At 36.3% G+C, this 11,338-nt stretch overlaps 1 protein-coding gene and 1 long non-coding RNA gene across 2 annotated transcripts in view; one reads left to right on the forward strand and one right to left on the reverse strand.

The window, feature by feature from the left end:
- Window positions 1-11,338, forward strand: part of MBOAT2 (membrane bound O-acyltransferase domain containing 2) — a 98,552-nt gene that overhangs the window by 80,370 nt on the left and 6,844 nt on the right. The window contains exons 9-12 of the mRNA XM_027747579.2: window positions 2,879-2,982; window positions 3,329-3,393; window positions 8,263-8,395; window positions 10,837-10,988. Coding sequence (XP_027603380.1) covers window positions 2,879-2,982; window positions 3,329-3,393; window positions 8,263-8,395; window positions 10,837-10,988 — 454 coding nt within the window. The remainder of the gene's footprint in view (window positions 1-2,878; window positions 2,983-3,328; window positions 3,394-8,262; window positions 8,396-10,836; window positions 10,989-11,338) is intronic.
- LOC120324489 lies at window positions 597-2,046 on the reverse strand. The gene is made up of 2 exons (XR_005565844.1): window positions 1,862-2,046; window positions 597-719 (listed from the first exon to the last, which is right to left on the reverse strand). It is a non-coding gene; the product is annotated as an uncharacterized LOC120324489 (long non-coding RNA).

Consider the following 11,338-nt stretch of genomic DNA (forward strand, 5'->3'; position numbering starts at 1 on the left):
AGGCCTTAGGAAAACCTGATTGCATTTAAGTATTCTGAGGTATTGGCAGAGTATATTCCATAGTGTCTCTCTCTTTGAGAAACAAAAGGTACCAGAAATGTAAGCACAGTGTTGCGTCAGTGTTGCAAATGAGATCTTAGTCTCCTTTAGAAGTCTGAGTGAAACTTTAGGAGTTTTGGGGGGTGGTAGTGTTTTAATGAGCAACAACTTTAAAAAATAATAATAATAAAAAATAAATCTAGGTTAATGTACAATCCCTCTTTTTTTCTTTTAAATTTATTTTGATACCTTGATTTTTGGCATATCTGCAAAGTTAATTTTTTGTGGTTAGTAATTTGCTTGATGTTACTCAAGCATGAAAGAAAATGAATATATTGAAATTCAGATGTATTGTACTTTTGCTAATAGTAGGTGGCATCTGCAGTACTATTTTCAGAATCTGATGGGTGTCACTTCAGTTTTAGTCTTTGTTTACTAAAAGTTTGGATGATAGGTGAGAAAACATCCTTAGTAATTGATTTAAACTTGAATAAATTATATAGTTTAAAGAACCTTTTGTGTTTCACTTCATGTTATTTGAAAAAGACCACACATACAACAGAAAAATACTTAATTTATGTAAGTTGACATCTTGGAAGTGGCTCACACAACAGATTTCATCAGCTTCCTCCTCCTCTCCAGTTTTACATATTTGTTTCATAATTCTTTCGAGAGAGAATCTGTGGGAACAATGCAATAAAGAAAGCTTTAGTGTAGCAGAGCAGCATGACTCATTTACAGCTGCTGGTTTCATTCCTGGTCAATGAATGAAACGCTTTCAGCTTGTCTGGATATAGTTATTCTGGGGCTTGTTGTGGAATGAAATAATTTCAAATATTGTGGTCTTATGCACCCATATCATCATCTGTAAATCGTAGGAGTCATCTGAAAAATGAATAATCTTAGTTGGTGGGATTTTTCCTTTAATACTTCAAATAGACTTGTCCTTATGCACTTGCTAAAAGTATAGAGCTAGCATTCCTTTGATAAAATACCAACGAAAATAAACGATGCCAACTCTGTGCTTTTAGTTTGCTAAATAGCTTTTTTCAAACCTTCTTCCTTCCACTTTGTCTCATCTAAACTTATATTGGTAGGAGTAGAATATGAGGGGGCTTTAGCAGTTTTACTGGATGTTATGCTGTTGAGTTGTACGCTACTTCAGAAAAAAATTTGTTAATAAAATAAATTACTTTAAAGAAATACTTACTAAAATGGTAGTGAATAAAATGAGTAGTTACTCTAGCTGTAGTCTTTGTACTTTAGCTAGCAAAAGAGTATGGGATTTGTGTCTTCAGCTGTTTCTAATTGAGCATAAAACCATTGCCTAATATTTGAAGTTGACATCAGTGACATCAGATGTAGGGCAGCAGATTTTGTTGCTTTCAAAGATGTTTTTTTTAAAAATTTTCACAAGAAAATAAAAATATTATAAATTACCCTATATTCAATGAAATATTACAAAGCCCTTTTCCAAACTGGTGGATAACAGGAAAAACTGAACTTCGGGAAAGAAACCGTTTGTGTGTTTGAGTCAATTGTTTCTTATACTTTCCAAATACACGACATTAATACCTTCAAAAAGTTGTGGAGAAGAAAGGAAATTACAGAAGATACAAATTTTTCTTAACATGTGACTATTGTATGAAGTAAATTCTTTTCAATGTGGTAATAAAACCTGTGCAGTATCTCCCACATTCCTGGCTGTAATTGAAAAGGTCACAATCTAATTACAGTGCTTTAGATGAATTCTGAGCTAACAAAGAGGGCCCTGTAACTAGAGGACTAGATCTGTATGGCTTCTGCAGAGCCTTTTGCCTACCTTAATTCCAGTTCCTCAGGACTCCTCTGACATGGTAGAAGGGCTGGCATTCTTCTGCCCACGGTCCCTTAGCGATCCATGTAAGTGGTTGGGTTCATGCCTCGTGGATGTGTGTCCATGTTTGGCTGCATTCCACCAAGCGCCTGGTTCAACAGAGGGAATACTTGGGAAAAAAAACCATCTCATTTCCTACTTGGGAAAAAAAACCATCTCATTTCCTTGCACGTGGCCATCCTAATTTGAACAGCTGAGAAAATTTTAATGTCTGAGCTAACAAAACTCAGGCAAAAGTAATGACTGAAAGGGGTAGGCAGCAGAGATCCCTTGGATTTTCCTGTGTAGTCTGGATGACAGCAGTGCTTTTTCTCCTAGGGAAAAACATTGTTTTCTTTGAACTACCTGACCTTTGACGTGCAGTGTAGACACTTCACATTCAGAGGTGTTAACAGTGGCCTTGTTCCATTAGTGGAAGTTTGACAAATTCTGCACCACTTAAAAAATTACTGTTTTCTTTTCTTAGGGTTGCACTGCTCTGCATGGGGTGCTGTGAATGTGCACCTGCTTGAAGGGAATTGTGCAATTTTATCTTTATGCATTAAACATTGCTGTTGCTGCATAGTGAAGACCAAAGACACGCATCTGAGCGTTGAGCTGCTGTCTCAAATCATTACAACCAGATACTGTTTCATAGTCTTGATGCATCTTATTAAGTTTGTTTTTCTGTCAGATTGCTCAAGCAAGTCTAAGTAGGTGCTATGAGAGAGAGGGAACACCTGTACTGTGAAGTAGATAGTGCTACCTTTCATTCTTATGCTTTTGTACAAGTTTTTGAATTGAAATCCAATATGTTGCTTGGATTGTTTTCTGTTTGTTCAAGTGATCCTCAGTATTTAAAAGAAAAAATAAATGTAGCCTTTAAGGTGTGATAAATACTTTTAACAAACTACATGCTGTGTGATGCACAATTTGTAATACAGGCGGTTTATAATTAATTTGTTTCGTTTTGTTTCTTTGCAGCAGATGCAATTAATAATGCAGCAGGGTTTGGTTTTAGAGGCTATGATAAAAATGGAGTTACACGTTGGGATCTAATATCAAATCTGAGAATCCAGCAAATAGAGGTTTGTTTCTGGCTCTTTTAAAAAAACCTACATGCCCATGTAGGTAGTTGTTTGTAATTTCAGTAACTTTCCCTACGCATTTTGTTCCTTAAGGTAGTGAATATGTTTTAAGTCAGAAATTATGTGTTCACATCCTTAGGAAAGGATGGAAAATAGTCTGTTTTGAACATGTTCTACTTGTCAGTTGACTTCCAAAATATTTTGTGGTTATAAGTAGTTGAGCAAATAACTTATTCAACTCATCACAAAATTGGTGGGGGAGGGTTTATAATTTATACATGAGAATTCTGAAACACTTTATAACACTTTATGATTATAAAAATAATTAATTTGTTTTACTTTACAGTTTTCCACAAGTTTCAAGATGTTTCTTGATAACTGGAATATCCAAACAGCTCTTTGGCTCAAAAGGTATTTATTTCTTAAAGGAAAGCTTTTTTCCACTGAAGTTTCTTAGGTAAATATTTCTTTGAAGATGATGTAACATTTAAAGCTAAAACCCCACAAAACATCAGTTGTTTAGCAACTCCACAGGACATTCTTCTTATAATACTTGAATTAAAGCCTCTGAATTTAAGACTTCACTCTTAGTGTAGACTGTCAGGTTATGACAGAAACAGTTTTTCTTCACTGGCCAAAGGGAACATAAAACTGTTAATCTGTGGAGGCGTCTTTTTTCCCCTCTTAGCATTCAAACCAGTGCATGTTGCTGAGAACAGCAGGCAAAACCTACATCTCAGCCTGTGAAAGCTCTGCATTATTTTTAGCCACATAGTGATATAGGAACTTCCGTACGTTTTGTGAGAGATCTTTCTGTGCTCCTTCCATTAAGCTCCTTCCATCAAACCCTACAATGTGCTGTCAAACAGAAATTGCAGATATCCCTCAGCTGCACTCTTTCCTTGTCTGGGAAACAGATATAGTGTCCTGTGAACTACATCTTTCTACTTCTTTGTGGTACCTAGAAAGTAAAAGTGCTCCTGAGTAGCATATGGGTGTTGTTTCCCTTCTTCCAGTCTGTTGAGTTGGATCTCTATCCATAGGTGCAAGTTTGAGACCCTTATCTTGGGATCACTCAGAGGACTTAACCCCTTATTCTAAGATAGCTGGCAACAGGATGTTTCTTCCATCAAATTTCTTCATAGTGTTTTCTCTTCCTTTCATAATTTCATCCCTAAATATTTTGCCGACTCAATTAAAAACAGAAATTGAGTTTTATGTGATTATTCTGGTTAGCTCAATGGTCAACAGGATCTATTGCTAAGACAATGAACAAAGAAGAATTGCATGTTTGCAGGTATTGAAATGTATCATTTAATAAAGAAAATAAGTTATCTAGCTATTTTAATTTAGTTAGAGAACAGAAATTTATCAGTATTAAAACTTAACAGGAAAAGGTTGTATTTCAGCAAACTTTCAAATCTCCTAAATAGAGTGATTCTAAAGAAACACTCCTATTAGTGAAGAAGCATAACACTTCTGCTAAGAATTGAAAGAAAAAAAATTCAGATCAGTTGCTCAGAGTGACAATAAAATAAGACGTGAAGAAAAATTAAAACATCTCCTTTAATAAATATTTTCTAAAACAATAGTAGAAGAATCTTTGAGGATAGTCTTAATCTTTGAGGATAATCTAATTTTATTCTGCCACAGTGAACGGGAGAAGGGTGGATGTTTTCTGGAGGTTTTGTTGCAAGTAAGATTGTTTTAATTGATTGTATATGAGGTCCATAAATAGTGTTAGAGAATATATATTATATTACTAATAATTTGGTTGGTTGCAATGCTACAACAATTAGAGTGGAGGACAAGCTCATGTATTACTTTAAACATCCACTTTTAATACCTCACCTTTTTACCATTTATACAAGTACCTAAACTGTTAGCCATTTATCTCACATGAAATAGCAGACATCAGCATTTGTCCTGGTTTTTTCTCATACTCTCTAAAGCAAAACTGAACCACCAGAATCACAGGATTTAAACCCTGATTGTGTGTAAAAACAAACTCCTTGTAAAAAACACAGTTAATGGAGCTACAGATCACAAAGAATTTTAGTAAACATTTAACGTAGATCATAAGATATAGCAATTCAGAGTTGTTATTGTTACAAGGATGCAAGTTAAAATAGATGTTTACATGGCAGCATATGTCAACAATACATACCACGATAGTGTTTCCTGACTGGGAAAGCTGTTACATTCCCCCCTCAGCCTGTTCACTCTCTTTTCCGAAGAAACCATCTAATGCCATTTGTCTTTGGTCATGTTTGCAAAACTTTTCTGGTTCTTGTTACTTGATTCTGACCTCTTTCCAAACTTCCTGTCTTCTTAGAGTGGATGTAGTACTTCTGCTAAGACCTTCAAGGTCTTTCCCTGGCTTGTTACAGGCTGAGTTGAATAATTTGACTGGATTAATTGCCATTATTTTCTGTAGGTAATACTGTGATGTATTAGGAAGAGTGTTATATCTGTCTTTTTTTGCAGCAGCAATCTACTGTTGATTCATGCTCAGCTGATATTCAGCGTTTCATACTGTTGATTCATATTCGTACCCAGCTACGCTTTTTCAGGAATGTTACAGGAATGGTACTGTTTTGTATCTTCCACTTTTCTTACTAGATGTTCTATGCTTTGGACTTCATCTTGTTGATTTCAGAACATCCTTCAAGTCTATCAAGATCATTTTGGATTCTAGTGCTATATCGGCTAAGAAAACAATGCCAATCTCGTCCATCCCACCTTCCACCTCAAAAAAGGAAGGGAAGACAAGGTGGAAAAATGTACTTCTCAGTCTACCACCCAAGTTAGTAATGAAAATATAGAACCAGACAAAAGGCAGTACTCTTCTTGAACAGTTGATGCATCCTCCCACTTCTAGAGCAAATTATGGATAAGATAACCTGAACCACCTGTATTTGAATATATTTTTGCAACCTGTTGTGATGACCATATTTCCTTGGTGTGTTTTTAGGAATGTCAAATGAAGCATTTGAACATGATTTATTATTACCAAATCCATGGAAGAGTTTAAGTGTACTTTTTACTCTTTGAAATTGAAACATGATGATTTTTTGTAGTATATCTTACCTGACTTGCATTGATACAGCTGAAATTTGGTTAGTTAATTTGGTTAATTAATTTAGTTTGTTTTGTTAGGTCTTGTGAATGCTTTTCAGGGAACTATTTCAGTAGTTAAAACCAAATAAAGATTGAAGCCATGTATCAGTTTATTAATGAGACATAATTAACCACTGCTCAGTAAAATATATGTTCAGAATTAACAGCAGTACTAGAACAGATAACACTTTGTGTGTGCTTAGTGCTCTGGTTTAATAAACATTTCTAAACCCTCTTCTGTAACTAATCCCGAGCAGTTTAAAAAGCACACATGTACACACACAGTTACATGCAAACTGCACCTCCTCTCCCAAGGACATGTGGGATGCAAACCCACCCCTCCTCCTGGGAGTCTGGGCCCCCTGCTTGTATGCACTACCTGTGGGAGACGTGAGTGCTCTAGCTCGCTGTGAATCTGCTGATTCACATGCCCATTAGAAAAGCACGCCACAAATTCCTGTACCTGCAGCTGACAGGGATGAGATCCTGCTCCCTGGCATGGCACACTGCACTGACAGTCCCCTACCTGGGTGCAGGGATGCTACTATGTCTACCAGGGATGCTCTGTCTTGGCTGAGACAGAGGTCATAGTGCTGGTGGGGTGATGTCTGGCAGTGTCAAACGAGGTTTTGGTGACTGGTATTTTGCTCCAAGATGTCTCCCTGACTCATCACAAATTTTCCTAAAGCTTTTGTACTTCTGAGGCTGACAGATTCTTTGTCAAAAATGTTTCTTTGAAATTCTGTGTTTACTATTTAGCCTGGCCCAGTGCTGCTTTTGTCTTTAAGGTGATGTACCTGGGGCAAATGTCCTCAGATAGTTTTGTGTATTAAGCATGCAAGCACCTGCCCTCCACTTAGCCCCATGTTCTCATCTTATTGGCCATTGTGAGTGAAGCCCTTTGGCAGGAGGAGAGGGTTGTGCTCATATCCTGCACAGAAGACCTCATAAGATAAAAGTTACCACATCTATTTGACCGGAATAAACTAAATTAGCAAAATACACTTTTGATCTTTCCCTATTCAGATGCTGTCTTTTTGCCTTCTGCTCTTCAACATTGACCGCATCAGTAGGTCTCAGTAATCTTTTGTATACATGGAAGTTGTAGTAAAGTAGTTAGATTAGTAGTGACTGTTTCAGCCCTCTGTATCATTAGCTTGTCATCTTCTTTAAATAATAGACGTGAATTCTCTTCTTTTTTTCTGTTACTTGCTATGTGATTACAAAACCTTTTACATATTGGTGTCTATGGCCTTTTTAGTTAAAACTCATTTTGTGTGTTAGCTATAGATTTGTGTTCATGCATGGTTGTGGTGTTTATTTTTGCTTCATGTTAGTTTGTATCTGTTTCCATATTTCCTATTGCTTTTTGGTTTTCAGATCATTAAAGACATTAAAGAAATCTTGGTGAAGCCATATCAGGACCTTACCATGTTTCCTATCATTCTTCCACATCATAATGGTTTGTCATTGTGTCATATAATGTTGTCTTCTAGAAAATACCTTTCTTGGATTCCTTTTTCCTTTCTTTCTTCTAGAATTCTTTACTGTAGGACCTTGCCTAATAGTTCAGAGTCTCAATTTTTAATTAATAGAGTTCAGCATTGTCCTTATTTGATACTCTTGCAACACTAGAGTATTTATTACAATTTCATCATCATGCTCACCTAATTGTGTCACATAGACATATTTTCAACTCTAATCTCTTTATTATTCAAAATTGAAGGGAGTAGTTATTTTTTCCATTCTCCTATAGGCTGCTTTCATTTTGTGAAAAACGTGTATCTGACTCATTGCAAGAGTCTCCAGGGTTGTCTGCACCTTCCAGTGTAGCTTTTCAAACACATTCTTGGATGGCTCAAGATCCCTCATTAACACCAACACCCATCTTTGGATGATTGTGTATCCCTTCATTATGAATAAGTAGCATGTGTGATGGCACTGAGCACAGGTTTGCGCTGAGGGCTTAACTGGGAGCTGTGAATAGCTCTAAACATTTTCTGTAAATCATAATACAGTGGCAATATTATTAAATAACAGGAAATTGCAATTGCATTCAAACTTCTGTGTTGGAGATGCAACTGGTAAAAGTAAAAAGGATGACTGAGAAGATTGTGAGTGACTTGTGTTATTTATCTTGAATTGTTTTTGACTTGCTAGAGTGTGCTATGAGCGAGCCACCTTCAGCCCAACGATCCAAACCTTCATCCTTTCTGCCATCTGGCACGGGGTTTACCCAGGATATTATTTAACATTTTTAACAGGAGTACTAATGACACTAGCAGCACGAGCTGTAAGTACCAACCAAGTATCTTCTTAAATAATATGTTTTGTAAAAGAAAATTGATCATATTTTGTAGGCCAAAGATGCCCTTTACAGTTTATACACAATCTGTCTGATAGGGGTGTTTACTTTTTTCAGTTAAGAGAGCAATGGGAATGATTAGATGTAAGGATTGGTGGAAACAAAGAAGACTGTACACAGCCTATAACATCTTTGTAGCATATCTTTTGTGGATGCTCTTCCTCTGTATTAACTGATCCTGTGTTACTGGCATAATGAATAGGTTGATGTTATCTAAGATAATTTTGAAGAAATCACTGATGAGGAGTAGCTTGAAACGTGGATGTTAATGCTATATATTATAGAGTCTTCCTCCTCCCTAATTTCTGTCCAGTACTAGTGTAAAGTAACTAAAGAATGCTCCCTGTCAAGCAGCAGATAAAAATCTCTAGTGCAGCTACCATTTCAAGTTGGCCAGCCAGCAGTGCAGTCACATTAACAAGCTTTTGCGGCTGCTACTCAGAACCATATGGAACCAGCAAATCTGCCAAGAAATCTCTCACAGTTCTGCTTGAGAAAGCTGTGTAAGAACAGAGACAGACTTATCAGTTACTCAGTGGAAAAGAGGAACAAATTACATGTCAGAGCAGCATAACTGACCACATTTTTTGTTGAAAGAACCAGGAAAATAAGAAATGAAGCAGACTGCTCTTTGTTGCTCTAAGAGCTAGGGAAGGTGGTATTTCAGACTTCGGTTGTTTCTACAGCAATAAAACAGATGCTTCTTTCTTCACAAGCTGAGGGGACAGTCCTTGTTTGACAGAACTGACTCCTTTCTTTACAATAGATGTAGCTTTCTTCTTCTTCCAGACTATCACAGGGAACTTTTGACATTTATCAGCCAGGGGCTGGTGCAAAAGCCAAGGTTCTGGGACAGTTCTCAGGTAAAAGTCGTTTACTCAGTGAGATGAGTCCAGTAAATTGGAGTGTTCACTGCACTTCATCCTGAGCTTCTCTAGTAAGGTGTGTTGTATTCACATTTCATATGTATCAATCAATAGGCTAGTAAAAAAAATAGTTTGAGTTTCTGTATTAACAGGTACTTAATATTAACTGCGAAGATATATTAGAAGTACTTCAGCATAGTCATTATTTAACTCTATTAGCCTTTAACTGCAAAGTGTGGTAGCTTTGGTCCACACTTTGTTCTGTCATGCCTAAGCATGTATTCAATTTGTTTTACCTCCTTTAATCATTACACATTTCAAAATCAGGTATTTACTAGGGGCAATTGTAGATTTGTGTTTAAAGTTGTCCTTCAAGTCCTAAAATACAAGATTTCTCTACAAGAAATTCTGTGAAGCTTCATCTGAATTCTACAGAACTCAGGAACAAGTCATTGCATGTGACCATAGGAGGAAACTGGGCGGAGATTAGGATGAAGGGTATGTGGCCAGAATGACTTGTTTTACTTAGCAAAGGCTGAGTGGCAATGCTGTATCTACAAGGCAATTTGGGTAAGAACAAGAAGGGTAAAGAAAGGTTTTAATGTAAAGAATTAAATCAGCAGGAGCTAGCCTTGGGTATGTTCTTTGGAAACAGGAGTTCTAAAGAAACAGAGATTTGAAGAAACTAAACTGTGCACTTTGGTGCTGCATTTTTGCTTCAGTGCAAGTGACTGGGAGATGGAAACTGTGATACCAAGCTCACAGAGGCTGAATGGAGCCCATCTTGGCTTCTCAGCAAATAAGATTTAAAGCAAGGATGATAGTTCAGTCAAAGGAAGGAAGGACAAAGATTTACTGGTGTCTTTTAACTATAGACTTAAATAAAACTGAACCCAAATCTGTGTGGGTTTTGGATTTGGATTTTTTTCAAATACCTTTGTTGTTCTGCTGTTTGAACAGAATTTTACAAACAAAAGAAGACAACATAGAAAATTGAGTCAGTTTATATCAATCCCACTAGATAGTAGTTGTTATTAAGACTCCTGAAATATATAATTAGAACTGATATTTTGTATATTCTGATTTATACTCTGCTTGTCCTAAAATATATCTTATAACAAGTATATGAAAATGACTTACCATATAGAAGCTTTCATCAGGATTCTGGCTTTCATTTATTGCAACCCTCTATGTTTATAGAATGCCTTAATAGAATAGAGTTGTCCTGATTCAGACAACCAGTGCAAAGTTGCATTGGGTTTTATGGAGGATTCATTTACTTAAATTCTGCTTAAATTGATAAATGCTTAAATTCCTGTGTTGGATGAAGAGCAGGGAATTTGAACTGACTCCTGTTGAAGTTGATGGGCATTTTGGGTAGTTCAAAGATATTTGACCAAACTGTAGCATTTCAATTCATCCTATGAATTTTGTGTCAATGCAACAAACTCTGAGCTCCCAAGGTTTATTCCTAAGCTAATTTTCTATTACCTGCTTTTTCAGATAAGAAACAATATCAGACACTATTTTGTTGAATCTCCTGCTGTTAAAGTGTGTTATGATATTATAACATGGATGGCAACTCAAATAGCAATAAGTTACACAGTCGTGCCATTTGTACTGCTCTCTGTAAAACCCTCCTTCACCTTTTACAGGTAAGCACATTCTATCTGTTTCCTTTTCCCTAACTTGAAATAGAAGTGTTTTCTGCAGTGTAAGATTTTTGAAGCTCTTGTAATCATAATTATAAAATTGATTTGTTATCTGAGTGGACTGTATTTCTGTTCCAGTGCTCGAATGTGGTGTGTGTTGTGTATGAAAAACCTTAGAGTGCTTTCATTTTGCTGTCGTATTAGACTTATTTTTCCTGGGGCAGGGAAAAAAACCCAACCAAAAACAAAACAGAGGGTACCTTAGAGATTACTATATGCCCTTGAATTATTTTGCAGCAAGACTAGATATTGACTTCCCAGAAGTACCTTGTGAAAAAAAGTTGAAAGCAAAT

The sequence above is a fragment of the Pipra filicauda genome, unplaced genomic scaffold (genome assembly GCF_003945595.2).
Source record: "Pipra filicauda isolate LSUMZ 115617 unplaced genomic scaffold, ASM394559v2 scaffold558_size305803_pilon, whole genome shotgun sequence".
Classification (NCBI taxonomy): Eukaryota; Metazoa; Chordata; class Aves; order Passeriformes; family Pipridae; genus Pipra; species Pipra filicauda.